Below are 21,025 nucleotides of genomic sequence, written 5' to 3' on the forward strand. Positions count from 1 at the left end.
CCCCCCCCCAGCAGATCCACAGCAGCAGCAGGTTCTCATGTCCTTCCTATTTTGGTCTCTCTCCCTCCTCCTGTACATGTTTTTTTCTTCCTGTGCAGTGACAGATCCTCCCCTCCCATATCACAATCACATCGTCTCCTTCTTCCCTGCTCTGGGCTGAAATGGCTGCATGAGAGATCAGGGCTCCTGGGGGGTGTGGGGGGGAGAGGAAAAAAAAAAAAAAACCTCAGATGAGGAAAGGAAGGAAGGAAGGACAGCCCCAAAGTCCTGATCAGTCCTGGCTGTATGTGGCTCCTGTGCCAGTCACTGTGCTGCTGCTGCCACTGCCAGGCTGAAGGCACACTCATCCTGTCACATCTCTAGTGCAACTCTCCCCATTCCCTACCTCTGTGCCAAGGTGCCGGGGGCACTCTGGGAAGCCTCTACCTCCGCTGCTGCCCTCACTGCACAACAGGAAGCTCCGCGGCTGCCACATGACCTCTCCGCCCTGATCCCGGCTCCTCTGCTCCTTCCCTTCTCCGCAGGCTGAGAGAGAATCACCCTGCGCCGGGGCAAAAGCGAAACAAGTTGGCGCCGTGCGAGAGAATCAGCACCCCCAGAAGCCTTAAAGAGCAAGAGAAAACTTCTAACCCTGGAGTCTTTACTTATGATCCATGGGCAGAGTTACAGCCCATCCCAGGCAAGCTACAGACAGGCTTCTCTAAGCAGTAAGTACCAATGTGATATTTAGCACCTATTTATTATAATTTATATCAATAAATATCAGCATCTATATAGCTATTTATATACATATATGGCTCTCTATATAATATCATTTGGTTCTTTATTCTCTTCATATATATATATTCCATTCTACAAGAAAATAAAAGACACATGCACTAAGGATTCACGCTATGGGATCCCTACTATTATTGCTGGCTTTGGAGCTGTGTGCCTGTCCCTATATAAATATATACATTTTACTGCTCCATAGAGGCCCCTTAAACTTTATGGGAGCTCCTGCTCCTTTACAGGTCTGAGCTGAGTACATGTGACAACAGCATGAAGCAGCAAGCCACTGCTATTTAGCTTGGAGAAGTTTGTACAGATTTATTTTGAAGGTAAAACTTGTACAGAAAATTTTACTTTTTATTAAAGATTTTTCATTTATAAGCAAAATGGGGTGAGGATATTTCTATTTTAAGTCCCTCCAAATTCAAATTACAATTGAACCCAAACAACAACTTTATTTTCAGTAATTTCCTGATGCCTGGTTCGACATAGGCCTGTTATATATATACATGTAGATCTATAGAAACATTGCGTTGACTATGTATTCTTCAGTGGTGAGTTGTCATTTTGAAATTTTAGTGAAAACATATATATATATATAAATATAATACATTATATATAAATACTGTTAATAATTCTTGAAAAACTAAATACATATGTTGTACATGCTGTGTCTAATTGTACAGTATGTGTGCTTGTGTATATCATTTTTTATTATTGTTATTATTGTAAGCTAAATGTAATTGTAGACATTTTTTGTTTTTCCCATAATTCTGATGGTTAGAATCTGGAAGCAAAGTTCTAGTATCTTCTCTAAAAGTTTAAATAAAACTTGCTAGAATGTATCGAGCACACAATGTTTGGCTTTGTGGTTTATTCTTCATCCTTCTAGTAGAAGAGAAAATGTGTGAGACCTATCGGCTCTTTTATTTATATCGTTCCTTTTCTCCTTAACTCTTCGCTAGATCCTTTTTATTGTGAGCTGCCTGGGAGAGCGTTGTCCCCTAACCAGAAGGGCATGGAGGGGAGAAGTGAGAGTCCCAGCCTGAGGGACAGCCCGGACAGAGGGAGCAACAGCCCAGAATCGAAAAGTCCTCCCCCCAAAATGGCCAGGTTGGAACAGAATGGTAGCCCGACAGGAATCAGGGGACGACCCAACGGCTCACTTAGCAAATATAATGGAGGTAAGAAAGCAATATTTGTCTGCAAAATGCTGCAACCAAATGAGAACATTGTCTTTGGGTGTCAGGGTTCATTTTGACTCTACTCTTTTTGTCTATGGTGTAGCATTACAGGAAGTTAGTTCTGCTGTGTTGTGGCCTTGTGATCGCTGTTATAAATCAAAGAGTGGGGTGACCCAAGGGCTGGTATGTTATGGGCACTTTGCCACTTTGAGTTCAGTTGTTGGCAGCTCCATGTCACTAGGAGCAAAAAGATTCTAGCTATTCCTCGAGAGCTGATTTTTTTTCACCCTTGCTCTTTCTGTTTAGCCGAGCGCTGTGCAGAATGCTCATCAGATGAGGATACAGTTACATGGACTGGCTTTCTGTAGCGGGAGATAATGTTGAGAAGCTGGCGCTCAGCACATAATGATTTAAGATGCATTTACATTAGCTGGTGGTAATGCATTTGCACCCTGAACTCAAAATTGTAGTTTTTATCACAGATATGGCAGCCATGACTGAAAAGCTGCTTTTGTGTATTTTACTAGCTAAGATTAATGGTTTTTTCCCTTTGTGTGTACATATTCGGGTCATTGTCAGAATTCTCAGTATCATATATAATGGAAATAAGGCAAATAACTAACTATTTAGAATTCACCCCGGTGTCTTGCTTAGAAACAGCATTAAATTCTTGCTTTAAATGCGGCCGGATAATAACAGCATTAGGCTTGCTGACTGCTAAACTTTAGCTTTTTGTACACATTTAATAGAGGACTTCAGTGAATTCAAACCATGAATGCGTTTTATATTTGTATTATTGGTTTATTATGACTTCCTTTTATAACAGCACATGGGCAAATTCTCTTACACCTTTTGTGTAGATTCTTAAGGAAATATTTAAAATATTTGCATGAAGCAGTGCGTGCAAAGGAGTCATATATATATATATATATATTTTTTTTTTTTTTTTTTAATTTGCTCTATTTGGAATAGAGCCCTGGCCTCATTTAGGTTATTTTTTTTATTGTATTTCCATTTCACTTGTGTCCCTGCTTGTTGGATATAAATGAAAAAAGATGCCATTTATATGGACATCCTAAAAATATTCAAGAAGTTTTATTTATTTATATGACAATTTCTTTAAACCTTTTTACTGGCAAAGCAGCAGGACCCTTTTGAAGGGCTGCTATAAAAACCTTATAGTGTTTATAAAGGTGGTTTATAGATAATACGTTCTGGAAGGCTTCTTTTTTGAAACTGAATTAATCATTGAGGCACTGAAGTAATTTATGCTGTAATACTTAATATACAGCGCAATTACACACACACATACACACTCACGCACTCACACATGCATGTACACAAGCACAAACAGAAATATACACACTCAGATGCACACACACATGCATATTGCTTGTTTCTGTCTTATGTTTATGTATTTGTGTGGCTATATAAGTCATTTGTGTGTGTGTAATATATATATATATATATAAAATTATATATTGATATATGTGTGTATGTAGATATATAGGTTAAAGGCCAAAGTCTAGGTGTGAATAGAATATACATGTGTTTGTGTGAGTGTGTATATGTAAGAAAGCTACTTGTGTGTGTATTAATAATACAAAGACAATGATTCATAAATTCTGTTTTTTTAAATGAATAACAGATAAACTTTGCAGTGAACCACTGAGCAAATTGCACACCATCCCACTTATACACTTATAGTGAGTTTCAGTTTACACACATAGCCCACAAACAGCACTTTGAAAATGAAGAAGAGACAAGTAAATATCTCTGGTGCCAGGATACGTGATATTTAGGCTAATATTGCTAAGAGTCAGTTCCTTCTCCGCCTTGCAGACGTCCTGGTGTGTGCCATGTGGCTCTGCTAATACGAATGACCCCTTGTGCTTGCTTTGACCGTTGCCCTTTAATCATTTGAAAATCATGTATAGATTCGTCTGGCCGATAGTGTTTAGTTTTCTAATTAACGTCACAAATCTGCAGACAGACCACACTTTGTGCTGCTGTGGTTCTGCTGTGCTGAGCTCTGCCTGGAATCTGGAATCTTGCAGGGCTGATGGTGCAATGTGTTGCTTGTCATCACAGCACAAAAACAGTTAAATTTGGGCAACCTATGCTTCAGATGGGAACAGTTTTTTGGTGAGGGGGGGGGGAGGAGGAGCAGCAAAAATAAAATAAAAAGTTATTTTCCCCATATTCAAATAAGAGCTTTTTGGTACAAAGATTTCATTTTTACTAATTATATGACATGTATATGTAGCAGGATGTCAGTGTTGAGGCACCATGTAATATCCCCTTTTATATGTGCACCTATTAGCATGCCACAAAATAAGTCAAACTGCACACAAACACACACATATGTACCTATACACAAATATGCAACTTATTTTAAAAAGCCATAGACATTTACAAACGTAAAAATCAACTGCAGAATTTGTATCTACAAAAAGTCAAGTGTAGATGATTTTGAATTCAGTATGCTCATAAAGATCATTTCTATGTATGAATGCATCTGGATAGTTATGTTTATTTTGTACGCGCACAGAAACATTTTTAATATTAAAATAAAATGAATACTTTATACTTTACACACTTATAGAAATATTTAAACGTGTGTGTTAATAGACAGTACAGGTAAATGGAAACTTTTTTGATGTTGCTCAAGCGTGAATAAAGTTTTTTTTGTTTGTTACTTAAGTCTACTATTAACATTTCACCTACATTCCTGGATGTTCACATTTATACTTTGGGTCCATTTATTGCTGGATTTGTTGATTCCGGGGCCTTGGAGCACACGCATCTGAATCTCTCTTTGCACGTACACAGTAATGCAAAGTTTCTGCACTTTGGAAAAGTATTCAGGTTTTTAAATAAAACCAACTTGGTGCTTAAACTGCTTGAAAAAAAAACTTGCAATGTTACACCAATCATTGTAAGAACTATTATTGTCCTTTATTTATAATAGCACCAACATATTCTGCAACACATCACTCAGCTTGTTCATCTTTCCCTTTAGCCCCTGTCCCAGTGGAACTTAATATCTTATATATTTTTTTTAGAAGGATAAATGTTAAGATTCATATTTTAAAGTAAATGTATTCACTGGACCTGAGCACCACCGCTCCAAGTTATCGTGTTTAGTACGGTGCCATGCTTCTATTCATTTTACATTCCTCTTTACAGTATATTATTTGACTGACATTTTGTCTCAATCAAACATTTTGCCAATCAGTCTTCTATATAAAAGAGAGAGAGCGAGAAATACATATTTAATTACCTGAAAGCGATACTCAATTGTAATGCAATTAGGGATGAGCATCTTCGATAATTTAATGCTGTTATTTGATAATTGATTTACTTGTTTGATTTTAGACCAAAAGCTTTTAGTGTAAGTACCAAGAAGGAATTTTTATTTAATTATAATTTTGTAATGACTCTGAACCCTGCTCTTTCTTGCCACAACAGACTTGTGATACTGATAGAGTCTTGTATATCTGCAGCTAGATGCTCCTAAAATTGTTATCATGTACATGCAGGTCATGATTACTATTCAAATAAAATAAGGGGTCATTAAGAAAATACATAGACATCATTATCAGAGGTAATAAAAGAACTGAAACTTGAAAAACAAGAACATTTTTTCATAATAGCTGAAGACTGAAATCTATTGATGTTTAATGCTTAGTTCTCATATACTGCTTGCATTACTGGTTGAACCAGGGGTAGGGTAATAGTCAAAAACTTGTCTTTTTGTGCAGGACATAACTTTCTCTTTTTTGAATTTGCATGAAATACAGTTAAGTCATTAGCATGGGCTTATTTCTATAATGTTATAATCATATCTACAAAAAAATGAAGTTGGATTCAACTGCACAAGAGCATTAATAAAGTTAGGGTAAGCCTCGAAACCTAAACCTTTCGTCTTGCCCCTTTCGCTGGGATCTAATCAGCCATTTAACACTGTGGCATTGTATCCGCTGAGCCTCCTTACCACTGAGCATTGTCATAAGCTTTTAAATATGCATTGGATTTTGGAACTTATCTGGGCTATTTTTTTTTTTTTTTTAAAAAGAAGGATTTTCTTTTCTTTCTAAATCCAGAAACTTAGATTTGGTGAATTCTGACAAAAGAGTTTGAAGAACTTGTATCATTTATTGAAATGATTGGGAACCAAGACATTTTTCTATTACCAGTTCCTGGCCCAAAAGAAGAGCACCTGCTATCTTCCTAAAGATACAGAGATGTTTAAGAATACTCAAATAGCTCAGCATAGACTACCCTTTAGTTACAATGCTTATTACATATTTAATCTGCCACAAAAGCTTGGGACCATTAAATAGGGAAGCCAGAACTTCATAAATGCAGGGTGAGTTTGAATATGACCCTCAGTAGCAGCTGTCGCCATGTCTTTCCATTAGGAGGTGGTTTATAGGTGCTCAGTATCAAATGAGAGCACTTGCGCATTGAGTTGTATTTAAAAATGTAATGGCCATACACTATACAAGCAGAATGATACTTTCTTCACTGCCTATTGGCAGGGAGAATGCACTCATTTGTAAAGCATATGATAATCATATAAATATAGATATATTCTGAAAATGCCAAAAGCACACATACATCGTTTGTTATGTTTTTTGCACGTTCTTTACATTTTTTTGCACTAGAAAATATAGATGCTGTTTTTCTGCATACTATTTTCTGTTCAAGGTTTTTTATGAAGATTTTTTGAAATCTGAAATTTTCTAAATCATTTATACCAAAATTTGGAATACTGTTGTTTTATATACTGAATAAAAAAATGGTGCTACCTAAACTTTGGTGGAAGGCAGGGACAGTAATATAAAAATTATATATATTATAATAGATTATATTATAAACCCTGTACCTACAGATTTCCTTCTGCTAGACAATCTCTTTTCTCTCTCTATGTTTATGCTATATATGCTTTTGTTATATATGTGTTTGCATGTGAAGCTCCAATACCATTTATTTATACATTTCTCTATGTTCCTTAAGGCAGCAATTCAGAAACCTGCAGGGCTTTAATGTCCATGCATATAGCATAAAAACCTTTAGAACTGTATACAAAATAGCACATTTGCTGTCAATAAATAATTTATTTGCAGATGCCACGCAATCTATAAATATAAACTATATAAATCTATATTCTGACCTTTTAGAGAGGTAGAGAGTTCTGTACACCATGATTGATCAGATTTTGTTATGGAATATATTATATTATATGGAATATAATATAATTCAAAAAAGGCAAACTTCTTGCTCAAAGTCTCACTTGTCTTGGGCAGCCTTAAATGCACAGCCGTGCACATAATGATTACAAGAATTCAACCCATGCACTGAGGAGGAAGGCATAAAAAGAGGCATTTACCTACAGGGATGATTAAATAGGGTGAGGCTGTTAACTTGATCTATCTCCGACACATTTCACGTTAATAGTTCTTTTCTAATCTTAACTTTGTAATGGGTGCATATTTTCTGCGACTGCTAACTTTTGCCTGTTTTCCATGGCATTTATGTTTCTCAAAAATTTTAAAATTAAACTAGCTTTTCTTGTTTTTGTTATAATGGGTGTGCTATATATGTGTGTGATAATGTTGTATGCTATACCAATGCAAAATAATGGGTGGCATAGAATCAATATAAATTACAGACTCATTTTAAACTTATTTATATATTACACAATTTTGTAATGGCTTGTTACTGCATTCTAATAGTTATCTTGGTATGGCTAATTAACCTCAAGTTAGCAGCAAAAATGTAAATGTTCTATATAGATGACTGCCCAGCATCTGTAAATATAGGTATGGGATCCATTATCCAGAAACCCGTTATCCAGAAAGCTTATGGGAGGTCCATCTCCAAAAGAGTCCATTTTAATCAAATAATTAAAATTTTCAAAAGTTATTTCCCTAAACTGTACATTGTATTTGATCATAACTAAGATATAATTAATCCTTATTGAGGCAAATCGATCCTATTGGGTTTATTTAATATTTAAATGATCTTTAAGTAAACATAACATATAGCGATCCAAATTACAGAAAGTCCACTTATCTGGAAAAACACAGGTCCCGAGTATTATTTATCATAGGTCTCAATACTGTATGATATTTCTTGGTTGCATGGATCTTTATGTAAGGAAAGTGCCACCCTTTATATGTGAAGAGATGATGGTCATTGTATTCTCATTAGCTTATCTATTGTCTTGTTAGGAAAACGCACCCTGCAGCCCTGCATGGCTGTCTCATCTGTTGCAAAGTAGCTGACTATTATAAAAAATATTTTTTTGAAGCAAGCATATAGTTTACAAAGGGTACAGGGTAACTGTACATTATATTTTGATGAACATGAAACCCCATCATTTTTAGTGTTACTGGTCAATTAAATTAAAACTTTGTTGTGAGTTATGTGCCCACCTAGTAGGCCTATTATATCTGTGTACAAAACAGTTCTATTCTGTTAGTCTGTTAGAATTGGTATAGATCTATCCTTGTGTTGCTGCATTGCCTTAATACTTTCATATACTGCTAATTGTATTTTGACCCTTGAATTATTAAAAAGTGATGTTTCTCACAAGTCGGCAAAGGTTTTTCAATTGGTTTTGGTGGCAACTTTGTTGGGGGGCTTCTCACACAATCTGTTAAATATTTTAGAGGCATTTTTGTTTTTTGTCTTACAAATAATCCAGTATTACTAGAATCCCAGCTCAGTGTAGCCTGCATCTTAGAAAAGCCATGTTTCATAACGATAAGCGCAATTAGGGTGCTGATTGCTGCCAGAGGCTACTAGTGACAAGGATTATAATTCCTCTACCTACTACACTATGTTAAACACTATGTAATGTTGTAAATCATTAGAACATGTTCTCTCCCTCGGTTGCCCACTTGCCCAGAGTACAAAAAGAAGGGCCATTGGTTTGTGCCAAGTTATTTCCAAACAAAAGAAATGAATCTACTTTGGTATGAAGTATGTTGATAAGTCGATAGAATTACTAGACTCTGTTAACATTAGGGCCAAATACCATAGTAATAAGGTTTTACCTATTAAAAAACAATTCTGTAATATGCATCCAACCCTATGCATAGAATGATAAAGGACTCAGTTTGTTTTCTAAGGCAGCGTGCCCTTTATATGGCTTGTTATTATAGGACCTGTATTATTCATTAGCCATCATGATCCTTTAAAGATATGTTTCCACTGTTGGTTCTGTATAAAGATGTTGCATACTTTCCTGTCTAGTTTGATCTTTTTGCTAGCCAATGTGGGCAATTTACTAACGCCCATTTGGATTCCTGCAATTTTTTAATGATGGAAATAGTATCAGGTAACTGCATGACTATTATGAAAGCTGATTGGCAGAATTAAATATATATATTTTTTATTTTGTTCAACGTTGGTTAACATTTCTTTCTGGAATTAACTCTAAACTTTGCTTGTGGTTATGTTGTTAATTTACAGTAAAGTGTGTGCGCATATTTAAAGTTGACAACGTTTAAATACATTTCTAAGGTTTCTTTAAAACAATTCTAGCATTTGCACGGCAAATGGACGCTATGCAATATTTTTTACACAATTATATTTTAATGTGACCTCTCTATCTATCTTATTAATTGCACCTTAATTATGCTGAAATGTTAATGGCACCTTAATTATACTGAAGTGTTGCAAAAAAAAAAAAAAAATATGAGCATTATTTTTTGCATTACCACTGTACTTTATCCGGGCATACATTGTATATGTATTTTATCTATAGATTAATATAACATTAGCCAAATAAACAATAAGTGTAGCAGCAAAATAGTTAATAGGTCTTATGCTAAGAATATCCTAAGACGTATCCTAAAAATAAGATAAAAGATGCCAGGGTTAAGCAGTTTATGTTGCCCAGACCTGGCAAAGTAACGGAGAGAAACTGATTACATCATGCAGTCCTACTTCATATATTGTTTTATACATAGATTTGTGCTTCTTATATCCATACCCAGTGGGCTTGTGGAATGCAAGTGGCTGATGGTAGAGCAAATTAAAAAGTCTGCACAAATGCAATACAAAAGGATATTGGTCTTGAGCAGCAGATTAACGTAATCGCTAAACTTTCCGGTTGCCATCATTTTGATATGTATGATTGCATTTCCTGGTCTCTCTGTGCCTTGATAAAGGGCATTGTGAAGGATATAGCAAATGGGCCATTGTATTCTGGATTACTTCTCAAACATAATGGTTTATAAGACAAAAATATAGAAATATTGTTTTGCTGTTCTTTAAATTGCATATAATCTTAAAAACATGCACAGTGATACAATACTCTATTCTGGTACCATGCCTCACCTTTAAACCCATTATGCACATGATGCATTGAATTATTTCATTTACTGCCTCCAAAAAGATACTTATTCGCTCTTTTTCCCAGAGCTGAAAACATCAGCAAATGTAACTAAACACACAGTATTTGAACATCTCAGTGTAGCTAATTTCTATGAATATTGTTTTTAGGTTTAGTATATATATATATATATATATATATATATATATATATATATATATATAGGATGTATATAATAGTAATTTGTGTAGCTCTTACAATATAATATATAACATATATATATGTTTTGGATAAATGTGTTATACATTTACATTTAACATAGACATTCTACAGTCCTGCAAATTCAGACCTTTACTTGTGGTTTTTTACCTACAACTTTCTGTACGTATATATTCAGGAATTTGTCAGCCAAAGCTCTGACACACTGGCACACTGACCATGTACGATCATTGACACTATTGAGTGGACCTTATCCAGGGCCGCTGCTGGCCAAATGGGTGCCCTAAGCAGAAATGTACTTTTATGCCCCCTCCCCCAAATATTACAGAAGTAAAAATAAAATAAAAAACACCTACTATAGGGGCCCCACACACAGTGCCCCCAATATCCCCCATAGACAATGCCCCCATAGTAAGTGCCCCCAATAGCCCCCATAGACAATGTCCCCGTAGATTGATTGAACTATCCGGGACAGCGGGATGCACTATAAAAACCGGCGGGACAGTGTTGAGGGGTATGTTATAATATATAAAAATGATTTTTTTGAGCAGCTGGGATGGTGCCCCCCTGGGAGTTGATGCCCTATGCAGACTGCATACTCTGCTTATAGGGAGCGGCGGCCCTGACCTTATCTGCATGAATGTAAAGTGCTGGTAGTCAGGAGTGAATGAAGCATTAAATACAACCAGCCTACAAGACAAATGAGTGTGTTACCCCCCCTTTACTTTACAATGATTACATTCTTAGTAGGGGTTAAAATTATTGTATATATATATACACACACACACACACAGACATACATATAAATATATATACTTATATGTACTAAACTGTAAACCCTAAAGCACTGGAAGGTTTGCCTGTCCAAGAAGACTTCCAAACCCCTCTTAAATGTATTAAGTGAATCTGCCATCACAACATCTCCTGATTTATTAAGCTCCTTTATTTTATTAGTCCCATTTGTTTCTGCTAAAACCTGTTGCAGGCTTATTATTTTTGGTATTTGAATCATCTTCAAATTTTAGTATTTAAAAAGAGAGGGGGATTGATCAATGCACATTCCCTGGTCCCCTGTTTCATAAGTAAATGATCTATGCTAGTGCATGTGTTTACAAAAACAGGGATTTTTAGTTACAAAATTATGATCATAAGATTGTTAAGCCACAATACCACGTCAAGGTAAACCCCGTATGGTGGTCCTATCTATTTACCTCTGGTCATATATTTTAAAGGCTGGCACTCCCGTGCACTGTTGCCATTATGTCTGGTATTTGGCTTCTGTTAGTAAAAGGAAGGCAGAAAGAAAACACTTGCTTGAATATGGGAAAAGCCTTATAATTAAGAGTTAAATTAGATTACAATGAATCCATTCATTATCAACTTCCTTCTAGAAATATTTGGGAAACATAAATGAAAATGTTTGGTCATGAAACAGAACCAACCTAACATGCCTTTATACTTCATAATGGACCACAACACACCAAGTACAGGACATACAAGTACAAGTCTGAAAATTCATGGCTTTCTAGTCAGTAGACTGATTCCTCCATCCCAGTGTATTGTTTGGACATATTTTGGGAATGAAATACCTTGGATCTGTTTCAAAAAGGGACATTGATAAAGCTAAAATCAAGATATATATCAAAACATTTCTAAACAACAGACTGTTCTCTCTGATCTGGCATATACCTTGTACATTCACAGCCAATAATATTTTTTTAAAGATTTTTTACAAGATTTCTAGATTAAAATCAAGTCATTGCTCACAGGTAAAAAATAAATGTCAAATACCTCTTAATTAAATTGATTTTATCGCTGCTTAAATAGCTATGCTGTAGCAGCAGTGAAATAGTTAAGCTGCCCTAATAACCAGGCAGTATTTAGTAAAATCAAAAGTGCTTTGGTGTTGACAGCTTTATATCCCTACTGGGTAATATTCGCTTACTTCAATTGGCAAGGTCTCTCAGTTTGTAATTTACTCCATAAGATTTCAGCATAAAGACAGATGATTGATGAATAGAAATGCCTATTTATGAAATTGTTGATTAGAACTTGTAAGTCCACAGGGAGGGATTTTTTTTCCAGACTGTATTGTAAATAAGAAATTTGGAAAAGCTGTTTGTTTTTAAAGAAAATATAGAAAGAAGATTCAATTTGATCACTAGTTACATTTTTTGTATAGAGTAATAAAATAATTGGACAGAATTAAACTGAAAACAAATTATCCCCAAATACTGAAATAATATAAGGTTCATGAATGAAAATATCATATTCAAATCACTATGAATTACCAACTTTATATTTACACTGAAAATGCCCAATAAAAATGAAATAAAGGAAATGAGTGGATAAGGGGCTTATAATTGGAAAGCCTAACTTTGATTTATATTAATAAGGAAAACTTGTTCATATAAAAAACTCCAGTACCTCAGAATTTTTGAGTTCGAAACTCGAAAACCTGAAAAATGAGAGTTTGAGAATATGGCTTGACTTTGCCTATGAGAACTGACTTCTATAGAAAATCTCAAGCTTTTAGATGGCAAATTTTTACATTCAAGTTTTCGGGGGTTTTTTGCACTTAATACCAGACATTCAAGTTTTTGAAACATAATTCGAATTAAATTTTTTTTTAGAGCAAAAACACTCGAACGGTGAAAAAATCGCAAGAATCAAGCTCGAACGTTGATTAATCTTCCCCTTTGTGTTCGTAATATCAAATGCCATAAATCTTGCTTTGGTAATTCCATTAAAACATTTTGTCAGGGTACTGATTTATTGAAAAGAGCAGTTGAATGCCACCTTTGTATTGGTTGTGGTGTATATATATATATATAATATATATCTGCTTATAGAAAAATTCAAAAAGCTAGAGACCCTTGGATTATAACAGGTTTCTAAAGTAATTCTTTCTTTATAGGAAACAAGAATGATGGCATAATTATTTTATCAATGGCATCATTTGATTGTCTTGGGGCAAGAGCATGATTTGTGATGGCAAATGGCGAACATGTAGAGCCCCATACTGCATTATATATTGCATCTCACAGTGTGCTTATAGTGCCCACCCCAGAGCTGTATTCAGTTAGGAAACTAATTAGAGCCTCTTTGGCTTCTGCCATTTATCCTCTTAAATAGCTGTCCTGTGGGTGCAGTGCCCTATTCATGATGTCACACAAATGTCAACCACACAGCTACCAACATGATCATTCTTTCTTACCCAACCAGGAATAGGGTTGAAGGAAACCTGAATGTCATATTCCCTCATTAGAGCTGTCAGCTCTGTGCCATTTGTAACAATTTAAATCTATCCCCTCTAGTATTGATCAACTACTGGATAGGGTACACACTCAGCTTTTCAAATACAAAGGATCCCTGGCAGGTCAGTTTTGGTACCTTCAAGCAACTGAGAGTCATGCTAGAATTTCAGGCCCTAAGCACATACTAAAAAGAGTGTCTGCTTTATTTCTGGAATGCAGTTTCTGTACAAGTGATTGTCAGTTTATTCAACAAAACTGATTAGAAAGCATTGCAAATGCTGTAATATATACAGTATATATAGGGCCAAATATGAAAAATGTAATTTTTTCAGTTTTTGCATTTGGAAACTCTCCTCGGTTCTTTTTAAAATAAGGGAGGAAAAAAAATCTATAAAAATTACCTCTTTTTTTGTTCATCGCTTTTCTGTCATTAATTATACAGGTACTTTCTCACTGCGTAATAAGGACTGCTCAAAGCATGTTGACTTTGCTTGCATTTTTCAAACCACAGAAATTTTACTTAAAATAATAAAAATGATAAATATGAAATGCTTTCTCAAACCTCATATATGCCTGTAAGGCAAAGACTGACCATTATTCAACAGATGTATCGCTTACCTGCATAGTTGAGAATGAGCCCTCAGGAGAAACATGGCTGTGGGCATCCCTTTCCTTTATCCTTTATTCTAAGAAATGTTTTTCCTTTTCATGTCAATATAACAAGACTTATTGGCTTATTGCTATTCATGTCAGTAGTAACTTTTGTCTTAAATAGTTTATCCAGTAGTTTGCTTCTGAAAAAGTAAGTTGTAGTTCATCGGCACTAGGAAAGCACCAGACTGCCTAGGTCTGATATAGATATTCCTGCGCCAAACTATGCTTGAAATGTGTGCCTTTATTCATAACTAAATTCAAAGCCAGGGCACACGGGTATGCGTTCCTCTTGTCTGGTAATGGTAGAGGGCTATGCAGTATGGTCTGGTGACTTTCGGAAGTTTAGTCTTAGCTGACTCTTGTACAGTTATGCTCTAAAAAGAAAATTGTACAATTATATAGATGGCCATGGAAGCATATTAGTCTAAAGTTAAAAGTAAATAAGGAAGAATAGCCATATTCATACTTATATAAATATGTAACTCAAGTCAAGTGCAAATCAAGTGCATATAGAAAAAAGAATGACAGAGAAATAATAATAATGTTTGCGGGAAATTCCTAGCAGCTCACATTTGCCTCAGAGACATTTGGGCTGATTTTAAACAGTGATTTAATCACTACAGAAAAAAACAGTTCTGTGCCATTAGTCTCAAACTGGCACCTGATATGAGAAATAGAAAGTCATGCACCAGTCGGGAGTGACCTAGAGTCTATAGTACATGATCCAGTCGTCACTACCTGTCCCCTCGAAGTGTCTGCCAAGTGTCAGTGGGAAGTTGCTGATTTTAAGGATTATGTGCAGAAAAGCATCAATGCTGTTCAGAGTGACTTCTCCAAATACAAACTGGCTGCCTGCCCTCAAGAGCAAACTGATGCTATCTTTTCTCAGAGGTGGTTAAGGTAACTATAAAAAAGACTTGTGGTACACAACCCCGGTATGTGAGGCCAGCGTTTAAACCAAATAGTGTATGCATTAGAACCACTAGAAATAGGCATGCTGGGTGGGCCAGGAGTTGTTATCTGCCTGCAAATGGTATGTTTCACATTATATTAAAGAAGGAACATAACCAGGTCAAACAAGAATCTGCTAATATTTTAATAGTAATGAAAGTTGTGTAGGTCTTTTCCTTGGTTTGGTTCATTGCTTGGTATAGCAGAAAGGCATATTCACTTACTAAAGAAAGTCATGCATAGTATGCATAAAATAATGGAAAAGGCATGCTACACTTGGCTTATCTTAAATATAGGTTGGAGGTATCCAAAGAACTATGATAAATTTATGTTTATATAGATATATATGTGTGTGTATGTACTGTCTGTTGTATATAAAGGTCTTGATTATATATATACACTGTATGTTAAATGCAGTTTACAATTTCATAAAAAGTAGGTACATGGTGATATAAAGTCAGGAGGCGGGGCAAGAAGAGAACAACTTGGAATTGCCAAAAAGCAGTCTGTCTCTCTGTCTCTCTATCTTTATTAAACATTTACTTTTTCTTTAAGAGAGCTGTGAAGGGTTTAGGCTCAGTGTACATTTTCACATGCTGGATAAAACACGTTCTTAGAAAGATGGCCCATTTGGGATATAGAAGACTGCTGTACTTGAAAGCAAGAGATCAACTGAAGTTAACCCATGGTATGTGGAAATAAGTCTCTGAACAGTTGGCGCTATGTAAAAGGCAGTTAATCTTCAGAGACAACTCGGATTTCTCATAGCATTCCATCATACATACTGCTGACTTTAAAAGGATATTATACCAACCACTTTTGTTTTTGAACGCAGTATGTACATCGTGTAGCTTTTCCTTTAAACTAAAACATGGGTACTTATGGTACCTCCATAGTATTCTTGCTTCAGGAATTGGAAAAAAAACATTGCCATAGAATAAAGAGAGAAGAGAGACAGTAATGTGGATGAGAGTGTAATGTGGATGATAGTGTAATGTGGATGAAAGAGCGATGAATGATGAAATTCATGAAAGTTATAAGTTGTGTAGATGGACTCCCTTATATATGTTGTTATTGCATCGACTGTGTTTGAATTTCAGTTCTGCAACTTGTAAGACTATTAAATTGTGATATAAATATACACTCACCCAATAAAATACAACTGTAAAAAAAGGTTTGTTTATTGAAATTCTGATTTTGTAGTTTGATTTATGAAACAAAACACAAGTCTATTATGTTCTTTCTGCCTCAGCAGAGCTTGCAGAGTGGAGTATTTTCAGATTTTTTGCTAGTGGCTTTTTAAGTGCACAAGATACTTATGTATTAAGTAATTGCAGGTATGCTTCTGGTCCAACAATTCACTATGAAATATACAACCCCCCCCCCCCAACAAAAAAAATTAACAAGACTTAGTTACTGAATTCAAGTTAAATACTAAAATGTCAGGCTCAACCCATGGTAAGTTAGATTAGCCCTAAGGTATTGCAGCTCCAAAAGACATCAATAAAACACCCCCTTAGACTAATCTCACACATGGAATTTTCTCCACCACCATAAGAATAGCATTTGGGAAAACTGTCTATTACCACTGGCACCTAATGAAATTGCACAGGGGTATTTTCAGTCTAAGGTGACCAGAGTGAAGACACATCCCCAGTAAACCACTCTCCATTTTACAAATACACAATCAGTAAATATATAAATAATATATTAATAAACACACCTCCAATTCCATGTATTATACCCCTAGAACCCATAGAAGAATGACACAGTAGCAATTTCATATACGATACCCCCAGAACTAATTTTATATTTTCCCTCTGTTTGCTTCAACTAATTTTCTGTTCTACTTTTCTTACCATATTCTGTCTCCCACCTATTTTCCCTCTTTTCATTCCCCCATTCTCATATCTTCTGCCCTATGCTACCCATTTCCTTTTCCTGCATCCCCTTCCATCCCCACCCATCCCCACCTGTCTGCTCATTGGTTTTGCCTATTCTGTTCTAAGTAACACTTCTGCTGCATCATGCAGAAATTGTGCTGCTGTGTCTTAGCATTGTAAAGAGATGTAAAATGTGCATACATCTAACAGCAATTAAAGATTTAAAGGGTGCGCCATTTAAGAGCAGGCTTCTGGACACGCAAATCAGATGCCCAGCAGACACGTGGGGGGACAGAATAGAATGGGTTAATGAAAGCTTTTCTGAGTAGTGTGCACTTTTGTTGAAGTCTTGGCAGGCTACACAATTGATCTGACAGCCTGAAGAGTCTGCAACAAACTGCCAGACTGGAGAGTGTCAGACAACTTTTGGAAGCCTTCTAGTATGTGGCTATGTCACTATGAACAGCACTGGGGCAGAGGGGGTTAAGTAGTTGAATACAATGTCCAGGACAGTGATGTGTGTCCTCTCTCTCACTTCTCTTCCCCTGAAAGAACAGAGCAGCTGCTTAAAATACTGTGCGTCTATTGGTCTGGCTGCTGGCATGGCCTTAGCAGCCCTATGGAATGTTGGGTAGTGTAGTTGCAGATAGAGTCTTTAGAAAGAGACATTTGAAAGTACAGGGATATAATGAAACTCCTGCTTGCAGGCAGGGACACTTCACTGGGACGCTTTTCCCCAGGGACCAAGGTCCTGAAATTGGGACGGTCCCCGTGAAATGGGGACAGATGGGAACCTTACTTCAGTCTTCATGTTATATGTGTATGTTGGGTGTTGAGTCTTTAATGGGACAGGGCTGCTATAACTTCATGTTCTATTAACTCTTGTATTGCACTTTATTAAATAAGGTTCGCTAGCTAGGGCACAACAAAGGCTTTTTAGATACATTAAGTATGTGCAACACTGGGTTTATAATTACATTGGGAATTCTGTCCCATTTATTTGGTGAATGAAGAAATCTTAAATAAATATTTTTATTTTTTCACAAAACATTATTAAAGCAGTTTTTATTGCCCATCTCATACGTCACATCAGTGACTTGGACACTGGATACAATCATCTCTCCAGCATTTTAGCAACCATTCTGCTCAGCACTGCCACTTTGCATGGAAGGGGCATGGCCTATTGAAAAGGACTAGTTGCTGCGGCTAAAACATATCAGAAAGTGTTAACCCTGACCCGGGGTAGTTTTCTAAACCAAAGTATCAGTGTGTAGAACTGCAGTATTATCATAACCTATGTATGCAATGATGTATTTATCATTCTGTTAATTCTATGAAGTTATAGTTTCACTTAAAGTGGTACTGGGTTAGGAGCTGTATGTTCAGTCTGGTGTAGCTCAAAATATACTGCCATTCACTTAAAAACTGATCCTGATATATATAGAATGTATGTAGCAGATGCCTATATAATATAGAATCAATTGTATTTATAGTATGTGTTAACCCAATGCAAAGGGATATTAATTCATGCAGCCTTTTTTTGAAAAAATAATGCTTAAAAAATTAAAAGATCTCTTTAGTTAATGTTCTCTGTATATACTGAATTCATCTGTAATGTGTAATCTTTGTAGAGGAAAGCTTTTTTGTCTGTACTTCTCACATCACCTCCTATATCTCTCTGACATGATAGGTGCACTTTGAAATAATGCACAGAGAATATTAAAAACCATAAACATTTGCTTATTATAGAGATTCTGTCTTTTAAGGTGTGCTTGATATTTTCTGTTCACTTTAGAAAAACTGTGTTTGCAGGGTGCTGGGTGGGTCAGAGGCAACAGTGAATTATGTGTAGACACACAACATTTCTTCATATAGTATTATTATTAACATTTATTTATAAAGCGCCAACATATTCCGCAGCACTGTACAATAAGTGGGTTTCATACATTGGACATACAGAGTAACATATAAAGCAATCAATAACCGATACAAGAGGTGAAGAGAGCCCTAACCAAAAGAGCTTACAATCTATCTCTATATCCTATATATTAACTGAGCGATCACTCACAGGACTTGTTTCTTAATGTACAAATGCACAACAACAGTGAAAGTTTACTCCATTACTGGCAAAACATAGCAACTAATTCGATTTTACTTTCTAACAGCAAATCAGTGAATGCTACGGGCTAATTGGTTACTATGCGTGAACAGAATTGGAGCAAAAGTTGCATTGTTGTAATGCAGGAATAGCGCACTATAATTCATTCCACTTTCTGATTGGCAGATGACTTCATTGTTCTCTTTTTCTGCTATTCCCTGGACCAGACTTCCTCTGAGACTGAGGTATTCATTCTAGAATGAGCTTCCAAGTGTTCCGTCATGAAACCAATGCGCCTTCCAATACACGGCATGTTCGCTGTTAATCAGTTAAATATGTACTTTACTAGCAATACATTTGTTGCATTACGGCTCGAGTTGTATCTAAACCACACAGAATAGATAACTGAAACTCTAGCTCATATTATCTAAGAAGTATTTGCAAAACAGATTCTTACTAAGTCTGACCTGGTACAAGAAGAGGAAGTTATTCCCTTGAACTCATTATCTTAAATGGGATCCCGATGTTGTTTTGAGGAAACTATTTATGGTTTATTACTGCAGGAAATACAATAAGATATGAATTCCCTCAAGGTGGGCATGAAAAGATGATAGCCCCCTCTACCCCTGTGAATGTACTTCTATGGTACATTAAATAAAATGCCCCCGAAAGTAGTAATAAACTACAAAAACTTCTTTTTTACTTATTTATTTATAACTGCTGTGGTCCAAACTGCTGTCTGGTTCCTACAGTCACTGATCCCATAGTGATTGGGATGTCAACTTAAATTGGAAAGGATCTAAATCAAAATATAAGTATTCAAGACATATCTAAACTCTCCTGTGTCAGTCAAGTCAGCTTTCTTATTCCCGAGTTCCCTGACCCTCGCAACAAGATAGATTTCAAACTGCAAGTTGGAGCTAAGACCGAACTAACATTACACGCTCTACAACAGCCAAGGGAGCTCTTTAGAAATGAAAATCCACACGCAGTTCTTAACCCATTAGAATCCAGTTTTTGCTGGCAATATAAATCTGTGAGTTTCTACTACCAACCTTACCGACTATGCTTTAAATGCCGGTCCAGGGAATAGAATATATAGTACCATAACTGGGGTGACCAGCCCAAATAGCAGTGGTATAAGGGATTTATTTTCATCTTTCCTTATAAATTACCGTGAGGGTAACCTTAGAAGCTAAATGGCTTTTATATAAATGGAGATTCTTACATTAATAGATTTGAACTGCAACTAAATAGATCTCAAGATACTGTATCTACTCTTTTTCAGCATAATTCTAGAGTGATAATGTCATTTGGGGTTTTCTCACCTAAAATATAACTTATTTGTTAGGGGGATGTATCCATTTATATTATTTCACTTGTATAGACACTTATACAATAGGGTGTTGTTTACTGTGTACAAAAATCACCCCTGTCTGATCGTTGTCGTTTATACATAGGAAAGGGAGGTTAAAAATTACTTGGATGCATAATTCATAATCGCCAACCCCATTTTCAGTTAATAAGCATTAAGGCCTGTCTTGTCGGATAGAAATAATATGGTAGTGCCTTCTGTACAGATACAAGTAAATAAATTGGTGAAGACCCTATAAAGCAGCCATGTCAAACGTGTTGCTTCCCTGGTAGTTCCCTTATCA

The 21,025-nt window shown here is 35.9% G+C and overlaps 1 protein-coding gene across 4 annotated transcripts in view; it reads left to right on the plus strand.

Annotated features, from left to right (window-relative positions):
• The window catches only part of satb2 (SATB homeobox 2), a 111,881-nt gene that overhangs the window by 1,677 nt on the left and 89,179 nt on the right, over positions 1–21,025 (plus strand). For 2 of the 4 annotated variants that reach the window (XM_031893395.1, XM_002937713.5), the window contains exons 1-2: positions 67–707; positions 1,737–1,955. In XM_031893395.1, the coding sequence (XP_031749255.1) occupies positions 647–707; positions 1,737–1,955 (280 nt within the window). In that variant the 5' untranslated portion in view covers positions 67–646. Of the gene's footprint in view, positions 1–62; positions 708–1,736; positions 1,956–21,025 lie in introns of those variants that run through there. The other 2 variants (XM_031893396.1, XM_031893397.1) reach the window with 2 other exon arrangements.

Source organism: Xenopus tropicalis, chromosome 9, assembly GCF_000004195.4.
Source record: "Xenopus tropicalis strain Nigerian chromosome 9, UCB_Xtro_10.0, whole genome shotgun sequence".
Lineage (NCBI taxonomy): Eukaryota > Metazoa > Chordata > Amphibia > Anura > Pipidae > Xenopus > Xenopus tropicalis.